Here is a 23,252-nt window from a genome sequence, read left to right on the forward strand (position 1 = left end):
TAATTTTTTAAATTTAAAAACTTTGTATTATACAAAATTTTTTTTAATTTTAAATTTTTAGATGCACTATATCCTATTTTGCTTATTTGGAAGAAGAAAATAATGATGCAGGAGATAGAGGGAACTGGTTTGTGCTAGAAAAGTAGTGAACACAAGAGCGACAGATGAGATGTCACAAAGCTGAAGAGACTAGAATGAATTCTTGGTGAGAGACTCAAAGGCAGGGAACAGCCTTTTGGGCTAAGGAAATAAGGGCATGTACCCTGAAGTATGAGCCCTGGGAAAGAACTGTATGCATTTGAGGGTGGAGATGTGATTGGCACTAAGAATAAATAGGAAACTTGGAGCTGGTCTACAAAAGGGCTTGAAAATTAGGTGGGGAAGTTAAAATTTTGTAGGAGTCCGTTAAGTATTTCAAACATGATAAAATTTACATTTTAGATGAATCACCCGTAGGCTGCTTTGTGAGAAAGGATTGAAGTGGGGAAGCCCCAAAGCTGGTTATGAGAGTGTCTAAAGAACTAAGTGGTTGGAGGATGAGGCTGTGCTGTGCATGTTCTCCATAATGGGCTTGAGTGTGGAGTTAGTGTGACAACGTGGGACAACCTCCAGGGACACTCTTCTGCTTTAGTGCTTTCAGTTTGGTAGGTGATGCCTGCCTGGTTGTCACAGTGAAACGCAGGGAGGAATTTCTGGCTGATGTTGGTATGTGACCAACCCTGGAAGGAACCAGAAACCAACTTCAGCTTCTCAGATTCAGTAGACCTGATCGGCATCTGAAGCTTGTTAGCAGATTCATGGTTCTTTAGGAGTCCTTCATCACCCCCGTCTTTTGTATTCTGGGCAGGCTGATCTGGTTGAGGAGGTTAAGGACAAACCCTGGTTTGAATAGAATTAAATGAGGTCAGCAATGTGAGTTTGACACGAAGCCTTTGAAAGACAGGCTATATAAAGTCAAGATATTTCTGTTGCAGAGGAAGCATATGCCAATAGAGCCATCTTCCAGCCCCCACCCAAGCTTCCCCTTTGTAAACCATCAGGGGGTCAGGCACTCCTATTCCCCTTGTTCCAAGAAGTGAATATTTCGATACAAAGATTGTGCTTTGTGTTTTCTCTTTTTCTTTTTCTTTTTCTTTCTTTTTTTTTTTTTTTTGGTCTTTTTGTTGTTGTTTGGATGAATTATGTGGCGTGAAGCTTGTTATTGGACCCATCCCTAAACAAATAGTTGAACTTAAAAAATACTATTTTTTACTGGTCTTTAGAACATTTTTTAAAAGTAACCATCGGACTAAAAGAGAATATCATAATGCCAGTCGCTATTCTCTTAGCTGGAAATAGAAACAGATGCTAATTTCTCAAAAGCTGACCCGTCTTCGTAAAGGAAAAGTTTAGAAAGGCAGGAAAATCTACCCATCCTTTGGAGGTAGCCCATCTCGTGTGCATGCAAATTCTTTGCTTCCTCCTTGAGCCCTAAATCAAACCATCTCCTATGACTGAGAATTCTCATATGCCCATCTGCAGGTAGTTTTTTTCATTTGTTTAGTTGTTCGTTTGTTTGTTATTTGTTCGTTTGTCCTCAATGGGCTGTGAACTTGGTAACCCCAAGAGCTTCTCAGACTAGTCATATTTAGCCCCTATCAGTGGATATTATGAAAAGTGAAATCAGAGATTTCCAAAAGTAATACTGAAACTTGCTTAAGGGTAACAGACTACTTTGTTCCCAGAATCATATATTGAAATTTTGATCTGATGAGGTAGCATGGTGCAGTGGATTGGGCTTTGTGTTTCAAGTCTAAGATTCAACATTCTTGTCTTAATTCTGCTGAAAATTTTCTTTAAAGGGCTCAGCAAATCTCTTCAACCTTATGAACCTCAACTTTCACATAGGTAAAATGAAATAATTGCTTTCAGCTCCATGGGCATCGTCAAGATCATCATAGACTATTTACTGACTACTTGTTATGAACTAAGTGCTGGGACTGCATTTACCACTAGATATGTCCATGGAGGAAGAAGTCCTGCATGTTTTTATTTACAGCTTGATGCCTACAGTTCGTCATAGTACCTGGCCCATAGAAACAACTAAGTAAATATTTTTGCTTATTATGTATTTATGTTTATTATTCAGTGATTTGAGCATCATAAAAATTCAATCCTTTAACCTTTATTCAGATGAGGAAACCAAAGACAAATCCTGGTTTGAATAGAATTAAATGAGGTCAGCAATGTGAGGTTGCTTAGAAATTACAAGCAATTTGCCCAAAGTCAAATAAATATTAATAATAAATGGCACATCTGCTAAGCAAAGTCAAGTTTTACACCTCATTGCCTCTAACAGTGTTAAAATTATGGTACAAAATGACTTTCCTGCTCAGAAAAATCTTCAAAGTCTCCCGATTCCTAGAAGATAAAATTCAAATTTCTTAACATGGCATTGATTTTTTTAAATCTGGCCTCAGATCAGTTTTTTAATTTATTAATTCCAGGATCCACTGTACTCCTTTACGCAAGTGTTGATTGAGGCTCATCCTTCACTCATACCCCTCTCTCTAAATGCTCAAATTCCTTTCACCCTTCAAGATGCTTACTCCAAACCATTTTCTCAAGGATGCCTTCCCCCATCTAAGAAGTATTGATAGGGATAGGGCTCATACTGATTCATCAGTGTATTCCAAGCACCAGCACAGACCATCAACAGTTGATCTGTAAATGTTAATTAAATGAACTGGTTGCCTTTCCAGTTCCCATCTAATGATTAGAAGCTATTAACAGCCCTCAGTCCTAAAATCTCCAGAAAACTTTGATACATCTTTTCTGTTGCTCATTCATTGCTAAAATGATTGCAAATGAATTACTGTGTTCTTAATCTCAGCTGGACATCACTGAAATGTTTGAAAGGCAATCCTTTGGGGGTTTGTTTCAGAAAACTGCAATCCCAAGGCTTGAAAAATTTTTGTAGTGAAGCTAGTAAATATTTTAGGCAAAGTATGAAATTCCACTAGAAGAAGACGACTCTGTTTTGATGAAATCTGGTTTGCAGTACTATCATGGTATGGCCAGTAATGGCATTACCAAAAAAAAAAAAAATTACATGTGCACCTAGTTTAGACTATGCATAATCTGTTAAACGAAATTAAATATGAGATATTTGTCAGCTTTCAATTATCATTCATATATTCCTCAGCTTGTATTTGGTACCTCCTTCACTTTAGGTCCTACGTTATGAGTTGGAAATATAAATGTGAAAGACTCAACAATTTTGTTCCCAGAGATCCTCACTGCCTGGTAGGGGAGACTGGCACACAGACTGACTGTGATGAAAGAAATTTGGGAATTGTGAGAACACAGAGGAAGGACGCTTAACCCAGCTAGCGTAGGAGTCAGGGAAAGGGAATTAAGAATAGAGAAGATTGCTAAGGAGACACCTTAGCTGAATCTTGAAAAACCAGTGGGATTTAGCAAAGCAACAACTGGAAAACACATTTCAGGCAGAGAAAAACAACGCCTTGTGAGGGCATGGAGAAATGAAATGGAATGGTCGGTTTGGAAAAGTGCAGGAAAAGAACAGTTTGTGAGGGATCTTGTATGCCAAGCAAAGGAGAATTATCTTCTCCTATGAGTAGCAGGGATCTATTAAAGGATTATGTGCAAAAAGGGAACAGGGTAAGATTTGCATTTTGAATAGAAGACTTATAGCCAAAATGCCCTAAATTAACCCACTATTCTGAAGAATACACATGATCTCAGGCCTTGTTTGAAGAACACGTTGGCTTAAGTTAGTTTTTGCAGTAACCAGTAACTTAAGATTATCTGTTCAAGGTCCTTAAGCGGTGAGAGTCGGTGTGAAACAAAATTCCTTGTGGAAATCACCCCTAAGATCTTGTACAGAGGAGACATGAGTAATTTAAGTTCCTCCTCTGTTTCCAGCTACGAGCTCTTTAGCTGTTTCTTTCACTCGTTCACCTGAGTAATGCCAGTAATGTCATAAATCACCAAAGTCTCTAATCCAGCTAAGATACTCAGTGTGTGCCAGTTGTGTTGAAATCATTATAGTATGATATTCTTAAGTTGTTGCTTTTTTCTTTTTTTGTTTGTTGACTTGCTTCCTTGCCATTTATATTGAAAATAGCTCATTCATCCTCTTTGATCGTTTCTATCCTTCAAGATATCTTAGGATCTAGAGCTGGGTAGATAAAAGTAGAATCTCTAATTAAGAAGACTTCTCTTCCATCCCCTACCTCACCCCAGTCTCGTCATTGGTAGGAATAGACCCTATGTCTTCAAGACTGATTTTACTTCCCCATTTCTTAGCCTATTATGCTTTTTGATCATACCCAGCCCCTTAATGAGGAAGTATAAAATGTAATCTTGTTTTCACTTTGTAGATGGGGAAACTGAAGGATGGGGAGGCGAAATACCATGTTCAAGACTGAGCAGTAGTCAGCGGCAGGAGCTTGAATCCTGAGTTTCTGACTTCAAGGATAAGAACTCTTAACAATAGCTCTTACCCCAGCCTTTGCTTATACTTTAGAGTAAACCCATCTCATTTCCTAAGACTTGGTCTTCCAGGCTTCCCAATGGGGATCACAATCTCTGCGTATCTCAAATAGTGTCCTTCAGATGTGCCTCAGGCATCTAGGGGCGTGGCACTTCATCTGGATGCTCCAGACAAATGAAAATTGAAAGTCATTTGTGGGGATGGTGATATCAGCTGCGTCTGTCCACCTCCAGAAAGTCCATCTTCCCCAGGCTCTTGAAGCTGAGCTCATTTCTTCCAAAATAAAAGGTTTCTGGCAATGAAAGCCCAACTGGGGAAGACAGACTTTGCTAACACCACCCCATCCATATCAAGTCTCCTAGGTGGATAGAGCAGATTTCTAAATGTGTCACCACATGAAAGGGAATGGATCTGAAACGAGGAGTTCCCTCCTGCTAGGGGAAGATGAGGTAGGATGGAGAAATCAGAAAGCCCAGTGCACTCCCACGGCAAGCCAGTTACTGCCAGAGTCTCAGCTGCTTCTCCTGCACCCTAAGACATAATATACAGAAAATTTTCAAGGGGTACAGAGTCTACACTACATTTGGACAAGAGTGTGTACATCAGGAGTGCCGAATTTTAGTGACTCATTCATTCAACAAATATTTGTCAAAAGTCTATTAGATTTTCAGGATGTGTTTGCATATGTGTGTATAATGTGTGTGTGTGTGTGTGTGTGTGTGTGTATACAAAATTTTCACAATACCCTTCCTAATTAAATGTATATTATCAATGTCACCTAGCTACTACGTGGAAGTCAGGGTGACAGGGTGACAATTTGACTTTGGTATGGACTTCAAACTCTTCGCTCAGTGCCCAGCATAAAGCATTCAAGGAGCACCAAGTAAATTGATGTAATGAAAACAGAAAGGCCAGTTTTGTTTTATTGTTTTGTTGTTGCTGTCTTTGTTTTTCCTGGCCACACATTTGTATTCCATTCCTCACTCTGTTCTCTTCAGTGCTTGGGGCAGAGGGAGTAGAGAGGGAGAGAGAATTCCCCAGATGCAGACTGGCAGATGTAGCTGGCGGCCCCCGGGACACCAGTAGCAACAGAAACTGAATAGCAGAGTCCAAGGATGTTATTTTAAAAACAGACTCACAAGAGCTTTGTCAGCAGAATCTTGGAGAAGAAACCAGGCATCTCCATAGCCCCCTTTTCTCTCGCTTTCTAACACCATTTCTTTTCTGTCTTTTAACTCTTCCTCTGCCTATCTACTTATCATCTGTCTGCCTACCTATGTACCTATTTACCTACCTTTGTCTGTCTCTGTCTCTCCTCCATTCTAAGGCTCTGCTGATTCCAAGCAGACAGATTTATTGTGTTATTACACATAATCAGGAAGAAATTAACTTGCATGAGAACTCAACCCTAACCCCAATTCCTGACACTGTGAGAGGTTCTTTTTGTTTTTTTGTGTGTTTTTTCCTAAGGAAGTAAATTATGTCATCTTAGAGAATAAATCTTATTATAATCTCACCCTATTTGTCTTTGTATTGGAGGAGGAGAGAGTGGTGCCAAGAGTCAGGCAACTCCATGATCTTATTCTCTAGAGGTTGTGTTTTCATCATTCTGGAGATACTGCGTGTAGGGGAAGATTTCTCTGCTTGGTGTAGGAAGGCAACTTCTTGCTCTGCTACCAGCACTCTCTGTGACCTGGATTCAGATGGCTTTCTCCTCTAGCTCTCAGTTTTCCATTAGATACAATGGGTGAAGGGGCTGGCTTTGCACACCTCATCTTATGCAATCACTGCTACAATGCTGTGTAAAGATCATTACCTCCATTTATTTATTTATTTTTTTTTTCAAATGAGGAAAATGAAGTTCAGAGAGGTTAGGTTATTTTGTTTAAATCCTGCACAGCTTATGTGTGGCAGACTCAGGATTTGAACATACCTTTGCCTAAAGTCAAAACACTTGCTCCTTGCAGTCCCCTTTATTGGGTTTCTAAAGAGTAAAGTTTGGATGTATGGCCGGTCGTCCTTGAGTTGGGCCTAAGTTATCTCATATGTGAGTTGGCCACAGTCACCAAGGAGTTGGAGCTACTGAGAAGTGCTGAGCCTGTATTCTTTTTGTGGTCAAACTGCCAGGCCTGCTACTGGTCACTGGAGCCCTCAGCTGGCTTAAACCCATCCCTAAATAATTGAATTATAACAAATTGATTTATTCTGGCTCTTTTGACAGTATTTCACTATGTAAACTGTTTGCAGGAATAAACAAAGGATTTTGGAGCTTGGAAGGGGCTCAACATTCTGCTACCCCTGAATTCAATGACTCCTTTTTCGGATAATCAGCATCGTGGAAATCCAAGTCTTCTTTCTCCTTGACCTGGGCTCTTTGTAGCTAGGGAAATGTTGCTTGAAAGTGTTTCAAGTGAGTACTGATTTCACAAGCTGATTTAATTCAGCCACTTAGGAACAAATTGACCCCTTAGAAGAGGAATATTTTTTCTCTTCATGATTATTTTAGAATCCACAAAACACATTTATGTTCATTTCCTGCGAGAGTTCTATAGTTATCCTGAGAGGTTACACTGGCTGGGACTATAATTTCTACATTATAGATGGGGACCTAGAAGCTGAAAAGTGAAGCTAGTTGCTCAAAGTTACATAGTTAATATAAGGGACAGAAATTAAACCATGGTCTTTGGCCCTAAATTCAGTGCTTTCTCCAGAACTCCACTCCATTCTTTTGGGGAAGGATATCCTAGATTAGGCAGGATCCTTAGGGTGACTACACATTCTGATTTGCCTGAGATATTCAGATTTTCTCAGGATATATGCCTATCACTTGAACATAATTTGTAATAGCACCACTAATCACTCTCAAATGCTCTAGTTTAGATGATAAATTATACAGCAACCCTAAGACACTGGAGAGGGACCACGTTTCAAGGAACTTAGAATCTTTCAGAGGAGCTGCAACACATACACTTCATAGCAGCACAGTGTGAGAAGTGTTAAAGTGGGATTCTTTATAAAATAGGCACCCACACAGGAGGGGGTATTTAGCTTTGCTTAGAAAAGTTGGGAAAATAGCACAGAAGAGCTGACATTAGAGTTATTAAAAGATGGGCAGGATGATCTATTTTGGATGGCCACATCTAGGTTTCTTCTTGTATTGTTCTGTGTTGAAACATCGAGAAACATGCATAGGTCATACCTGCTTAGCTGGCACCCTACTGAGGGCCTTGTGCTTCTGTGATCCTTGTCCTTGCAGCTAAGTGAGAATCATTGCAGCCAGCTACAGCTTTAAATCATGCCAACAGAAATGCTGGCTGTGGTTTGGATTACATGGGAGCTTGAGAATTCACTTGGTCTTTAACTGAAGCTTTGGAGCTATCTGATAAGCCCTTGGAAGCCCAGAGCGTTGGACAGGAAGGGTTCTTGGAGTCCCAGTCGTCTTACCCCCTTCCCTGTTCTGACTGAGCCCAGAGAGGGAAAGAGACTTGCCCAGAGTAACAGAGCACTTTAGTTTCAGAGCCTGGACTGAAGCCAGTTTCTCTTGTAGATCAGTTTCTTTTTTATGTTAAACTGAAATCCTCCTTGGAGTTAAATAAGCCTGTTTGCAGCGGTGAAGTTTTGTGGTGTTGGATAATGTAGTCAGAGCCTGGAAAGTGAATGCTGGAGTTGGAGGCCCAGATTTGGCGTTAACACACTGCGTAACCTTGGGCAAGGTATTAAAGACGGGGGTGGGGGGATCTTACTTTCCTCATCTGGAAGATTTAAATAATAACACCTTCTGCACAAAGTTTTTGTGAGGCTCACTTGGAGTAATGAGGGTGAAAGTGGTTGTGAACGTTTTCTTTGTATTGTGGCAGAAAAACACACAACATGAGATCTACCTCTTAGCATATTTTTACGTGTATAGTACAGTGTTGTTCACTGCTAGCACAAGGCACCGTGGATTTCTAGAACGTTTTCATCTTGTGTAATTGAATCTTCGTTCTCATTGAATGGCAGGTCTCCATTTCCCCTCCCCAGGACCCTAGCGACTACCATTTACTCTCTGTTTCTGTGAGCTTCTCGACTTTAGATACCTCATGTGAGTGGAATCATGCAGTATTTGTCCTTCTGTGGCTTATTTCACTTGGCACAATGTCCTCCAGGTTCATCCGTGTTGTTGCATATGACAGGATTTCCTTCTTTTTGTAGGCTGCGTAATATTCCATTATGACTGACAATGAGGGGCTTGACAGTGCTGATGGTTTTGGATGTCTGATTCCACAGTCGCTCATGAAAGCTGAGGCTGAAGAACAAATGTCTATCTAATTTCTCCCCTTCCTTGTCCATCATCTCCTGCAGAGGAACCGAGCCGGTGCTATTTCCACGATGGCGATGGAGTATGTGAGGAGTTTGAACGAAAAACTAGCATTAAAGACTGTGGTGTCTACACGCCCCAGGGCTTCCTCGACCAATGGGCATCCAACGCGTCAGTATCCCATCAAGACCAGCAATGCCCAGGCTGGGTCGTCATCGGACAGCCAGCAGCATCCCAGGTAAAATCCCAGCCATGCTCAACGGTTCCCACAGACACTCGGAATCTCTGCTGTGCTTCTCAGGGCTGCCCACCCCAAAGGCAGTGTCATTGGATGTGGCCGCTTGAGCATGTCTTTCGCCAAATGCAATGTTAGGGCCTCACGAGTACCATGCGTAAAGGATTAGCTACGGAATGGTTAGGGCAAGGAACGTGAGCCCAGTAGGGGTAGTCACTGTCCTCTTAGTCCCCTACCTGTTATTATTCATATTTGGGGAAAGAACTCCATTTTGGATATACCACTGGAATTCAAGGAGGTGAGAATGAATTCATTTTTAAAGTCCCACTTTTTTAGGGGGTGCCAAATTGTGTGCTCCCTGAATTAACAGCAACCCTACCATGATTTGCTATGTGGCCCTAGACTGGTTTCCCCGTCTCTCTGGGCCCCATTTTTTCCCCTGTCCTTAAAACAGAGAGTAGTGAGTTTGGTGATCTCCAAGGATCTTCCCAGTTCTAAGAAGCTGTGACTCATTCTTCAGTCCCCTACTGCACTATTTATGTGCCACGGCTCTTCCCCAGGAGACTGACAGCTTAGCTGAGGGAGCGAGAGTTTTGGGGCCACCAGAGCTTGTGTGATTCTAGGGATGGCCATGCTGTCCCCAGAGCCCCCTTTCCAATTATCCTGCCGAGCGAGCACCTGCCTTCTTCCGAGACTCCCATTTCCCAGAGACGTGACTCCGTGCTTGTGCCCGCCTTGCCTAGTGGCCATTTCTGAGACCCGCCTGCCTCCTGGCCTTGCACAGGAGCCATTATTCCCAGACAGTCCTCTCTAATATCTCCTCCGTGACGCAGGTTCAGTGGGGTAGGCCTGGCTTCGAGACGAAAGAGATAAGACCTTTTCTGGAGCCCAGTGAGGAAGCACTGGGTGAAGTGCACCACCTCCTTCCTTAATAAGAGCATTTATTTGATCATCTCTTGGTTCCTTTTTTTTTTTCTTGTGTTTACATTATTAGATCCTTTATTTATTCATTTGTGTTTATTTATTTTTTGAGACAGGGTCTCGCTCTGTCACCTCGGCTAGAGTGCAGTGGCATCGTCGTAGCTCACTGCAACCTCAAACTCCTGGGCTCAAGTGATTCTCCTGCCTCAGCCTCCCGAGTAGCTGGGACTGCAGATGCACACCAATATGCCTGGCTAATTTTGAAGAAATTTTTTGTAGAGACAAGGTCTTACTCTCGCTCAGGCTGGTCCCGAACTCCTGGCCTCAAGCAATCCTCCCGCCTCAGCCTCTCAAAGTGATAGGAGCACGGGCTTGAGCCACTGTGCCTGGCCCACTGTGCCTGGCCCACTGTGTTTATTTTTTAATGCTGTGAGGAGAGGGGAAAGAAATGGGAACATGGCATTGCCCGATGCCTCTCCTGTGTAGGGCCAGCCTGTTGAATGAATGAATGATGCATGCATGCATGAGTGACTAGGGTTCATCCTTCCCCTGTGCCGTCTCTGTACTTGATGAACTCATCTGTGTGGTTGCATTTATCACGCTGAACTCTAAGTATCTGTTTGTGTGTCTGGCCTCCCCATTAGGCTATTAGCTCTTTGGGAACAGGTTTGAGTTTTATTCATCTTTGTCCCCTCATCTTCCATGTCCTGCTTCCAGAACAACAGGGCTGAGGCCAGCAACAGAACCCAGTTTCTAAAAGTCTTTAAAAGGCATCATTCAAACAAGAGAATTGTTAACACATTCGGAACCTCACAGGAACAAGAGTTGAGGTAGCAGCTGTGCTTAAAAATCACCCAAAGGTTATTGCTACTAATGTGAGAAAAGGAGAGAAAGAATTTTCCAGTCTCTGCATTTGAAAAGAGGCTTCGTGGGGCAATTATTCCAATCTTGCAAGGTGGGGGCTGTCAGGAATTATGGGTGATTATCTTTTCCTAAACAAAAATCCAATTAAAAAAAAATCATTATAAATACTAGCTCTTCGATCTACAAAGAGGAGATGAGGAAACAAAATCATCCTATTGAATTATTCATTGTAACCAATTTTATTTTAATGAAATCGACTAGGTTCCATTACTCTGGGCTTGGACATAATCTTTGTTACAAGGAGACTTCAGCTGTAACTAAATTTGCCATAATGAGATCAGCTCACTGGAGAATACAGGGTCAGGGGAGGGGACATATGTGCAGGCTGAGTATAGGGCCAGGCAGTGCGGCAGAACAAAAGTCTCCCGAATTCCTCATCTGAAGGCAAATAGCTAGAAGTCGTTCACACACACAAACGCCCTCACCACCCCACACAGGTGTACATGCATGCACATGTACACACAGGCACACTCTCTCACACACACACAGACACACAGGCTGCACAATTCAAGCAAAAGGCTATTTCTGAAGTGCAAACGTAGCTCCCTTCTGATGACAGAGAAGGAGGAGGAAGTAGAACCATGCCCTTCATTACCTTGCACAGTGATTAGAGGAGACTGATAGTTAATTTTCACCCTGTCAGGGCCTCCAGTGAACATGTTGATAGCTTGAGAGGCGGAGATGGGAGGCTCTTAGAAATTGGGCTTAGGAATAAGGTGGGAAGATGTACCATGTGCCCCTCATTTTCCCCCAACATGCTCATACACTCTCCTCTTTCTCTTTCTCTCTTCCTTCCTCTCTCTCTCTCTCTCACACACACACACACAGACACACACACCCCAAAGTCATCCATGAATAGGCCCCATAGGAGCGTGGGCTCAAGAGAGTGAGTACTAAAGCAGATGGAAGAGGAACTAGTAGTTATCACGGTCCAATAGCCACTGTGCTGAACACATAGACACACCTTATAGTCCATCCCTTTGCCATTTTTCAAGGTAGGCATTATTATCTACCTTGGAGAAGCTGAGAAGCACAGTGGCTTCCCCAGTAAGTCACACAGCCCATAAGGGGAGAATTTAGGATTTGGAGAATCTCATGGAAGATGACATTGGGAGCTTGGGAACATGAGGAAGCTGGAAGTAACTGGATTCCTGGAAAATATCACTAGGAACTGAAAGAGTCCTAGATGGATACATCTCAGTGTTGAGTGTCACTGTGCGGACCCCATGAGGTACTTGAATTCTCCTGGAACTGACTCAGAGTCACTGCACACACCTTTGAATTCAAGCTGCTCCTACTCCCTGCCAAGGTGGCCATGTTCTGGGACCCCTGGTATTGGCAAGGACACTCTGTCAACTTGGGGAATGATGAAAGGACCAAGTCGTTCCCATTTCCTCTTTACAATCCAGTTTTGTCCCACTCTCTGCCTTTCCCTGATGCTGTAAAAATGATAAATGCAGATGTTTACTGGGGTTATGTGCCTAGCTCTGTGCTAGAGCCTGCGGAAGAAACCAAAGAAGTGGAAGACCCAGCCTTTGACCTTGTCACTGTGCAAGACTGAAGTGTGAGAATTCTATCAGCAGGCGCAGCCCTAGCACAGTAAGTCTGCAGGATCTCTGTGACTCCTGTGAAGAAGCCACACTTGCTGTGTTGTACAGGTTGAGAATATTGATTGAAAATTCAGTTTTGGTTTTGGAGAAGCCTGCCACTGCTAATGGTTTCCAGTCTCTCTCATGCATTCTCCTCAGACAAGATTCCCAAATTTGGTTAGGGCAAAGCTAACCCTGAACATTGAGTCTCCTATCCAGACGTTATCAGAAGTATCAAAACTTCCTGGTTGTGCAAATCGGGCTGAACATCCTATCATAAGAGACATTCTTTGGATATTTTGGCCATGCACCTTCCTGGCCCAGCTGGAATCAAGAAGTTCCTGAGACAGAACAAAAATGGAAATGAACTGAAAAAAATCAAGTTATCTCCCTTCTGGAAACCTCAGAACCTGGTTTAGTTTAAGAGCTTGCAAGGATCTCGCCTTGTTCTTATTTGGTCTCCATGTTTCACATTTCTCTAATGCTTTACACAGAAGGCTGCCAGAGTGAGATGTAGATATCCCTTCCTTCTGCCCCCAGCCCTAGCATTTCTTCCAAAGCCCCAAAGTCCGGTTCCTTCTACCCAAACAGGCACCGCCCTCCTTTGCAGTGGCCCTAGGAGGAAATGGATATACTATCTGGAATGCACAGCATTCTCCTCGGGATTACAGACCTTCAGTCAACCAACCGATTTATTTGGTTAATCCTTTGAGGGTAAAACTTAGACTAAGCATTTCCAGGGCAATCGTTTGAGGGCCAAAGTAAAAAAACCTTTCTAAGAATGAGAACTCTCCGCAGTGGAGTGGAGTGCCTTGTGATATAGGAAGTTCCCCGTCACGCAGTGCTCCAGTTAGGGTTAGGGTTAGGGTTAGGCTGCTGATTGAATAGATTTCTGCATTAGAGGGCAGGTGAGACCCGGGCATCTCTCCTTTTGTTGTAATTGATTCTCTGACTTTATAGTCCACGAACCCATTATTGGGTGTATCAGTTGTTTGCCGCTTCACTTTGAGTTGCTATTATTCCTTGGCACATCCATAATAGTTTGTGTCTCTATTAAAATACAAATCATAGTATGTCCTGTGTTATAACAATTTATGTATTCATTTGTGTATTCATTTGATCAAACAGAAATATATTGGAGGCCAGGCGTGGTGGCTCACGCCTGTAATCTTGGAACTTTGCAAGGCTGAGGCAGGCGAATTGCCTGAGGTTAGGAGCTCGAGACCAGCCCAAGCAAGAGCGAGACACGTCCCTACTAAAAATAGAAAAATTAGCTGAGCGTGATGGCATGCACCTGTAGTTCCAGCTACTTGGAGGCTGAGACAGGAGGATCACTTGAGCCCAGGAGTTTGAGGTTGCAGTGAGCTAAGATGACGCCCCTGCAACTCTAGCCGGGGAGACAGTGACACTCTGTCTCAAATACATACATATATATGTATATATTATATATATATATATATATAGGAGTCTTGCACTGAGAAATGTGAGGGAGAGGTTAAGGGGAAATCATACAGAGCTTTGCCCTCTTAACTTTTAGTCTTGGGAAACTTGAGTAAGTTACTCCTCTGGGAACCTCAGTGTCCTCCTGTAGAAAGTGGGAATGATAAGATCTACCTGATCAAGGTAGATAACACCTACCTGGTAGGGAGTGAGTTCGCAGAGAAAACACTCAGTGCCAGGTTTTTTTCACTTATTGGGTAGTATTAATACAAATGTTAATGCCCTGTCTTGTTCGTGTTAGACTCCCCTCCACACCCCAGAGCTGCCTGCAGTGAACCACACAGTATAGAAGCTCAGCCAACATTTGTTGAGTTAACTCTAATCAAGTCAGCCAATGTTTGCTGCATACTCAGAACTGCAGCAGGCACTTTGAGAAACTCCAGAGAAGTGCTGGTTCTTTTGCTGCCCTCCGAGAGCTTGCCGTATCATCAGAGGGGCGTGTCCAACTTAGAAATAGTAGCCGAAGACCCAAGAGTGTGAGATCTAGGGGAGTTTCCCTGAGAAAGAAACCACACTGCTATCAGCTTACTCAGCCAGCAGGGATGAGAGCCAGCATGGAGGATAGAAGAGTCCTTTGCCTATTTTCAGAAGGTCCTAGACAAATTTTAAAAATAACGTTTACCAAGTTCTTCCAGGCTCTGCACCAAATTCCTTGAATTCTACTAAAGCAACTACAAAAATAGGAATCAATGTTCTCACTTTACATACAGATTAGGGCACTGAGGCTCCGAAAGCAGAGTGACTTGTTTCATTGCTCACCCTGTAAGGGGAAGAACCAAGACGCAGGTCACTGTGTTCACCATAGAAACTCAGGTATGGGACCAGGCAGTTCAAACCTGCTGTAGTGACTGATGCATGAGAACAAACTGGAAGAGCTAGTGTCTTTTGTACCTTTTCATACATGGTATGCATTTAAGGAACACCAAGAAAAGGGGAGCATTCTCTCTCCAATACCCCAAATGCCAACCTGCTCTTTCTGTGCTGCTGCCTAAATCTCCAGCGTTTTGGCATCCATTTGATCATTTTCCTCTGCAGAATGTCTTCTACACTGTGTGCGTGGAAATAAGGGGAGAAACGTAGGAAGTGTCTTAAATTGCCAATCCCTGCCAGTGAAAAAAGATTTGTTAGATTTGGAGATGGATGCCTCTTTACAGTTGGGGTATGGGAGAAAAAGGAAGAAAGGCATGAAGAGGACAATAGGATGGAAGAGGAATCTTTGCTCAATTTACAGTTTTGTCACAAGCCATGTGCTGCACACAGGAAACCTTGAAATGCCAGTAAAAGAGAATCACGAGATGTGTGTGTTTTTGACGGCTGTCAAGAGACTAAATACCCACCGGGGTTCTCTGGATCCAAGGGTGAGAACTCTTTAAATGTGCACTTGAGACACAGTGTGTAGGGAGTGCTCAGATGGGGGCACCCAGAGGAGGGCAGGGAGATATTTCCCGTGGAAGTGATTATTGCTAAGCTTCAATGACTAGAAGGATAACCTGAGGGATAGGACAGGGGTGGATGGAAAAGCTTGAGAGAAAGAGAGAATGAAGGAGGGGGAAGGCATGTCCAAAAAAACGAAACAAAACAAGACCAAAGACCAATAAGAAATAAAGTGGAAGTCAAGAGAGATGAGCTAGGAAAGGTGGTCAGAGACATCCTGTAGATACTTGGAATTTCACTTTACCCTGAGGGCAATGAAGAGCCTGTCTGAGTTTTTACACAGGGGCTGCCATGGTCAGATGATCACTGAGAGAAGAGGACTGACATTAGCTGCACACCTCCTGTATGCCAGACCCTGCACTCGGAGTTTGAAGCAATTATCACACGCATATTTTTTTAGTTTAGTAAGTATGAAATGTCTGATTTCCTTAAGCACTAAGTTTGACAGTTGATATCGCTGACACTTCTTGGTTTATTTTGATTGTGAAGGTACATCCTCATTCTTTCAAATGCATGGTTTGGCTTGTGATTATCTTTCAAAAAATTTTTTAGAGCAATTTTTGTGAAACCCTGGATAAGTCAAAAATTTGTGTTACTTTTGAATATGAGTTCCTTCGTGGAACCAACGCTGTTCAGACTGTTCAAAATATCAGTGAAGTGTTTGGGAAGGATGTGGCTAATGAACACACAGTATGTCGATCGGTGGTGAACTTTCATTCTGGTGATTTTAATCTTGAAAATGAGCCAGGTGGGCGACCTAACACCAAGGTGGATAATGATGAGCTGAAAGCTGTAGTGGAAACAAATCCATCTCAACCCATGTGTGAATTAGCAGCAAGGTTTGACGTTACTATTTCAACAATATCGAACCATTTGAAACAAATTGGCATGGTAAAGAAGCTGGATAGACAGGCTCCACATGAATTAAATGAGTGCCGGCAGAGAAGCCGTCTGGAAGCTTGCCTTTCTTTGCTGTCACAACATAAAGGCAAACAATTTCTACCCTGTATTGTTACGTGTGATGAAAAATTGATTCTTTTTGGCAATTGCAAGCTTTCGGCACAATGGTTGGATCAAGATGAAGTACCAAAACACAGTCCAACACCAAATATTCATCAAAAAAGCTAATACAGATACAAGTAGACCTACCATTTGATCCAGCAATCCCATTATTGGGCATCTATAAAAGAACAAAAGACATTCTATAAAAAAGATATCTTCCCCCTAATGTTTATAGCAGCACAATTCACAATTGCAAAGATGTGGAAACAACAGTACATGAGTACCCATCAGTACATGAGCGGATTAATAAAATGTGGTATATGTATACATACCATGGAGTACTACTCAGCTATAAGAAACAATGGTGATATAGCATCTCTTGTATGTTCCTGGATAGAGCTGGAACCCATTCTACTAAGTGAAGTATCCCAAAATGAAAACATAAGCACCACATGTACTCACCATCAAATTGGTTTCACTGATCATCACCTAAAAGCACATTTAGAAATAACATTAATCGGGTTTTGGGCAGCTGTGGGGGGCGGGGGATGGGTGTATACATACATAATGAGTGTGATATGCACCGTCTAGGGGATGGACACACTTGAAACTCTGACTCGGAGCGGGAAGGGGAGCAAGGGCAATATACGTAACCTAAACTTTTATACCCCCACAAATGCTGAAATAAAAATTAAAGTTATTAAAAAAAAAAAAAAAAGCTAATGGTGTCTATTTGGTGGTCCAGTGCTGATATTAACCACTACAGCTTCATGAAATTTGGTCAATTGATTACAGCGGATGTCTACTGCAGTCAGTTAGATGAAATGATGAGAATGCTTATGATTAAGCAGCCGAAATTGGTCAATAGAGACAGGCCAATCCTCTTGCAGGACAACACTCCACCACATGTTGCACAAACAATGCTGCTCAAACTACAAAGGCTGGACTTGGAAACTCTCTGTCATCCACTGTATTCACCAGACCTTGCACCAACTGACTGCCACTTCTTCCAGGCTTTGCACCACTTCTTGCAAGGAAAAATACTCAATTCTCAACAAGCTGTGGAAAACGTCTTTTGCGATTTCATCACCACTCACTCTCCAGGCTTCATTGCTGCTGGCATAAGCAAGCTACTGTTAAGATGGCAAAATTGTGTCAATAGTTTAGGTGCATACTTAGATTAATTGTACTGCTTCTTGTTTGGGATATAATAAACTACACTTTTGATTCAACATCGGACATTTCATATTTAATGACGTAAATATTTCACAGCAACCCTACTGAGAAGTCTTACTCTCCCTCTCTGAAAATGAAGAAACCGGAGCTCAGGTTGCTGAACAGCCTTGCCAATGGCACTTTTTCTTCTATTTTCTATTCTTACACCAGGCTACTGGTCTCATATTCAAACAGCCTCACCTGAAAACGATGCATTGATAAGCAATCTCCCCAATGCTATTTAGATGACATTGTTTGCAAAGAGCAGGAGGAAATCTGTACCCAACACCTGGTGCTAAAGTCACTTCTGAGGGCTGTCTGTCCCTTCCCTGCCTGCCCTGCCTGCCTTCGCCTTCACCAAAGCATTCGACTCTTCTCATTCGTGAAATGGGACAGCTCTGCCGATGGTGGAAGGAGGAGAGGCAAAGGGAACACGCTGAAATGTTGGAGAAGATTCCAAGCAGTTTTCCCAAATACCCGAGGGATCTGCTTGCCCCTGGTGGTTTCTGAATAATTTTTCAAGAACACATGTGCAAGTCATCTAAGGAGACAGAACAGAAAGTACCATGGTCTATTTCATCCTGTCCCATTGATGTGGGGCACCCAAAAATCCATCCGGAAAAGTAAAATCAGAGCATGCGTCAAAAAGGAGCCCCCTGAACTGGTTGGTATAATCACCCCGAAACTTGTCATGGAGACCTCGGGCTGGGAGAGACTTTAAATCTACTGAACCTTATAGGATCCCAACAAAGGAATTTACCAGATTCTCCTCCTGGTCCTCTCTTCTCTCCATCTTTCACTCCTTCAGCCTTTCAATATTTATTCAAACCTACAAAACTCCAGACACTGTGATGAGTCCTGGGATGCAGTCTGAAAAACTTTGAGTGATGGGAGTTTTAAAGGAAATAAATGAGATGTTGGATCAAATCAATCTGGTTTCTAGGATCCACCACTTACTAGCTGTGCAACTTTGGGAAGTCAGTTCTCTTTGCCGCCGCTCAATTTTTTTTTATCTGTAAAATAGGAGCAGTAAGAGCTGTATGGCAGGTGCTTGTCACAGATGAGACAGTTGATCCAGAAATGTGGTTTTCCTTCTGGTAGCTACTGACAGATTTGTCAAGAAACACTTCTGTCTGCCTGTGACGTTTTGGCAACTGAGGAACAAATCCAATTAGGAACAACATGTGGATTTTTTTTAAGAGAGTAGTCCTTTGGGCACAGAAATCTAAGCTGAGAGAGACTCTGAGAGTCTCTTGGTCTTACTGTACTTAATTAAGATTGGACTTTGATTAAACAACTTCCCTGAACCTCTCATCTGTTATAAAATGATGCTTGCATTCAGACTCAAAACTGATGGAATCTTATGAGCCTACTTACTGTGTCCAAAGCATCGTTTTCAGCAATGGGTTGACATTGAGACAAACAATGCAACCACTACCCTCAAGCAGTATGTAGCGTCCCATGGAGGAAAGAAGACACCAAAATAGGTTCTTTTGATAAGAAAAGACAGATGTTGGCAAAGTGCTGTGATCCATGGACAAATGGAGTTAACGCAGAGGACTGTACTTTGGGGAGAAAGGGTGAGACTGAGTGAAGGGGGAGGTTATGTATGAAAATTTTTCTTTTCCATTGGGCATATAGGGGAAATTTTAAAAACTGCAGTGTGGCCACATTGTTTCACAGAGGAAGCATAAGCTTTATAGCCAGGAAGATCTGAATTCAGTCCTATTCCTTCTGAGCTGTGTGATGCCTGGCAAATGACTTCACTTTTCTGAGCCTCAGTTTTCCTCATCTTTATAATGGGCCTGCTGTCATATAATGGGGCTTGTCATCAGGGCCCAGTGAGCTTAGCCTGCATAAAGTGTACAGGACATGCCTGCCTCTTACTAGACATCCGCTCATGTCAGTTCACGTCCCAACGAAAGCACATTATCCCCAAGTAAATTGAGTCTGCAGGAGCAACAAAAGTTTGTAAGAGAGGAAAGCAATGAGAGCGTGGGTCTAGTATTTGTAGGCATACAGCAAACATGTACTGATTGATCAGAGAAAGTGCCACGTGGAACAGTGAGGGCCTCGTTTGAATAGCGAGCCCTCCTTTCTCACTTGCCAGTTACCTCTTGACTTGAAGCCCAGGAACAGGCAAGGCTTTGTGGTTTGGGGCTGCTTCTGCTGGTTCTCCATGGAGCTCAGGCATAACCCTGTCTACCTTTTCCCCAGCCCATCTAGGAAGATTTCTTAGACTTTGTCTCCCCTCTTCCTCCAAGCCCACCCACCTCCATGTCTTTGCCTTTATTCTCTGCGTCCTCTTAATTGTAGCTTCAGGGCCAGAAAGCTTCCTTCTATCCCTGCCATTGGCTCAGGCTCTTTTAAGACCATTTTCCATTATTGTCTTGCATTTTCTTTTCTTTCCGTTTTTCTTTTTTATTATTGTTTTCTTTTAAGTGGGGTCAGCAGCGTTCAGCCAGCATGGTCTTTGCTGTGTAATTTAGTTTCATGTTCTGTACCCAAGAAACATGTAAAAAATGTAAACAGCGCTCACTCTCTGGGGCTGTCATGCGCTTGGGAAGCAACAGCCAGTCAAGCTCGCTGAGCCCGTGCTTCGGCGGTATTGAATTCTGTCCCCAAAACCACATGCTCATTTCTCTAAGTCTAAAAGTAAACTTTCTCAAGCCAGGCCCAAAGGATGGGGTTTCGAGGGGAGTTGGGGTTTGGCTGTGCACGGGATTTTGTTTTTGTGTATGTGTTTATTTGTTTTTGTTTGTTTTTCAAGCCCCTTACTTCCCAGTCTCTGTCTCTCTCCATCTTTAATCAATTAGCCTTGATGTGTTATCTATAAAACAAGATCAGAAAGGGCCTCCTACCTCCTCTTCCACCCCAGCCTTGGGCTTCTCAAACCCTACCTGATTCTGGCAGCCAGATTCCAGCACAGGAGGTCCTGGATCCATTTGTGCATGTTCGTTTTCCAGGGAGAAATGGACTCAGTGAGGCCCGTGAGAGGTGCCCGTGCTAAGAAGCACGCTTCCGTGCCAGCGAGGTCCAACAAAGACTTCCCTGGGACTCTGCCCACCTGGGACCTTTTCTCAAACTGGACCTATATGTGCAGGGGGTAAAAGGAGACACTGGGCTGATGTCTGCATTTCTCTCCTTCCTGAGAGAGAGGCCCCTGGGGGAGGCGTAGGTTTAGGAGAGATCTGGTCTGCTGGCAAGATACCGCGCTCAAGAATGTGGACGTTCCCTGGGTGATGCCCAAGGGTGCAGTGCGGCTGCCTGGCAGCCAGGATCCAGGGGGAGAACATCAATTCAGTGCAGTGCGAGGGAGGAAAGCAACTGACATGTACCAGGGCGCTCTGGTCGGGAGTTTATGCTCCAGAGAAGGCAGGATTGTGTCAGTGGTGAGAGCCCAGGCTCCAGACCACCGGCCCACTAGAACTTTCTGTGATGATGGAAATGTTCTACACCTGCATGTCCTCTCCGGTAGCCTCTAGCCACCTATGATGTTGAGCCCTGGAAGTGTAGCTCCTGAAACTGAGAAACTGAATTTTTTATTTTAACTCATTAAAATTTAAGTACCCACGTGGGGACAGTGGGCTGCCCTGGTGGACAGAGCAGGTGCTGCCACTTGCGATGAGGTCTGGGGCCAATTACTTAACCTCTCTGGCCCTGAGTCTCCTCGTCTGTAAAATACAATAACTAAGTAAAGATTGTGAGGATTCCATAAGATAGAATACACAAAGCGCCCGGGGCGGTGCTTGGGAAAGAGTGCTGCCTAAATTCATTCAGTTCAGTCACTGCATTAAATCCTTATAACCCCCCTGTGTGGTGGGGACTGCGTGTCCATTTCACAGACGGGGAAGCAAAGGTTCACAAAGGGCCCCTATTTTAACTGGCAGAACAGGAAGCACATCCAGTTCTTTCTGGCTCCAAGGCACATGTAGTTTTTAACTACACCACACCGCCTTTCCAAAGACTCTTTTTAATGACATTTTTCTCTTTCCTGGAGTGAGATATGATATACTAATCGTTTTGTAATTCAATGTCTTAAATCTTTTAATTCTACATAAATTCTCATTGGAGGACTTTTGCCTTTGGAGTCTGTTCTCCATCATTCACAAGAAATATTGGTCTCAGGGATCTCTGACCTGTGAAGGTTTCTGTATTGTTCCTCGTGGCCTATAAGATCCCAAAGTGTCAGCAGGCTGGGCCTTGTCCCATCTGTACCCACTTTGCTTCACAGCCCATTGCCTCAGGGTCATGGTCTAGGCAGAAGGGGCTGACTAGCAATTTCCAAACATGCCTTAGGGTTTCCTTTTCTCCCTACCTGGAAACACCATCGTTTGCTCCTCTACCTCTTTAAGGCTTAACTACCCTACAGGGTCTGGCTCAAGTGGTGCCTCTTCTATACCCCTCCCCTGGCAAGCTCAGCCCACGAGGAGTTTTGCTCTTCTGTTGTTCCTAACACGTCTGGTCATTAACAATGAGTCCAGACCTCCCTGGCACGGAAGCGTGCCTCCTAGCAGGGGCACCTCATGGGCTTCGCTGAGTCCATTTCTCCCTGGAAAACAAATATGCACAAATGGATCCAGGACCTCCTGGTGCTGGAGTCTGGCTGAAGAAGTAGACGAGCTTTGAGAACCCCATGGCTGAGGTGGAAGAGGAGGTAGGAGGGCCTTCCTGATCTCGTTTCAGAGATAACACAGCCAGGCTAATGTATTAATGGGCCTGACATTTCGTGTGCATTACTGTGTCTGCAGCTTTTCATACCAAATGACCTGTGAGCAGCTGAGGCTATGGCCCCACCTTATACCTAGGTATTTCAGGTGCTTAGCATAGGACCTACTATGTAGAGAATACTCGGGAAGTGTTTATGGATTCATTAGATGATGCTGTTGGAAACAGTATCTGTACTGTGATATCTCCTTTACGATTGGATTAAATATACAAATCAGTGTCTATGAGTGTGCCTATAAATGATGCCAGGGTACAGTCTCCTGTCAGTACCATAGGTGACCAGACTAGACAGGGCCTTCCGAAATCCCCTGGTTCATCCCTTCACATTGTAAATGAGGCCAGTGCCACTGTGTGAGTTGGGGGAAGAAGATGTCCTGAGAACCCACCCTGAACCCCAGCCCGGTGTCCTTTCTGTCCCTCTGCGTCTCCATAATCCACCCCCACATCCAACCGTTAGCTGTACAGTGAGAAGGGTTTTCGTTGCTACTGCTTTTGTGTGCTCACCACTGTGTGTTCCAGCGTCAGGAACAGGGCCTGGCATATAGTGGGCTCATGGTAAATATTTATGAATAAATCTCTTTGTTCTGCTAACAGCTCTGGGTGAAAAGTAGGAAACAGCTTTGAGGCTGGGCCCCGGGATATGGCAGGAAAGGGATGTCCCTGTGATTAGCCCCCTGCAGAGAGGGATGGAAACCTGAAGGGCTGCCTTTCTGGCTGGACAGTGTGGTTCACCTTCAGAGAGGTCTCCCGGTGGGTGAGATGCCCAGCACAGGAAGGGAGGAAGGAGCGGTGGAGAGAAAAGGGAAGAAGGAAGACAGAATTAAGAGAGAGGACAAGGAATGACTCCACACTGACAATGACAGTAATAATAATAACATAAATAATCATAATTGATGGTAATGGTGGGAG

General features: G+C 43.5%; 1 protein-coding gene across 1 annotated transcript in view; it reads left to right on the forward strand.

Annotated features, from left to right (window-relative positions):
* Positions 1–23,252, forward strand: part of PAPPA (pappalysin 1) — a 237,473-nt gene that overhangs the window by 137,301 nt on the left and 76,920 nt on the right. Inside the window, exon 10 of the mRNA XM_069474586.1 lies at positions 8,840–9,033. Within this exon, the coding sequence (XP_069330687.1) occupies positions 8,840–9,033 (194 nt within the window). The remainder of the gene's footprint in view (positions 1–8,839; positions 9,034–23,252) is intronic.

This window comes from Eulemur rufifrons, chromosome 7, assembly GCF_041146395.1.
Source record: "Eulemur rufifrons isolate Redbay chromosome 7, OSU_ERuf_1, whole genome shotgun sequence".
Lineage (NCBI taxonomy): Eukaryota > Metazoa > Chordata > Mammalia > Primates > Lemuridae > Eulemur > Eulemur rufifrons.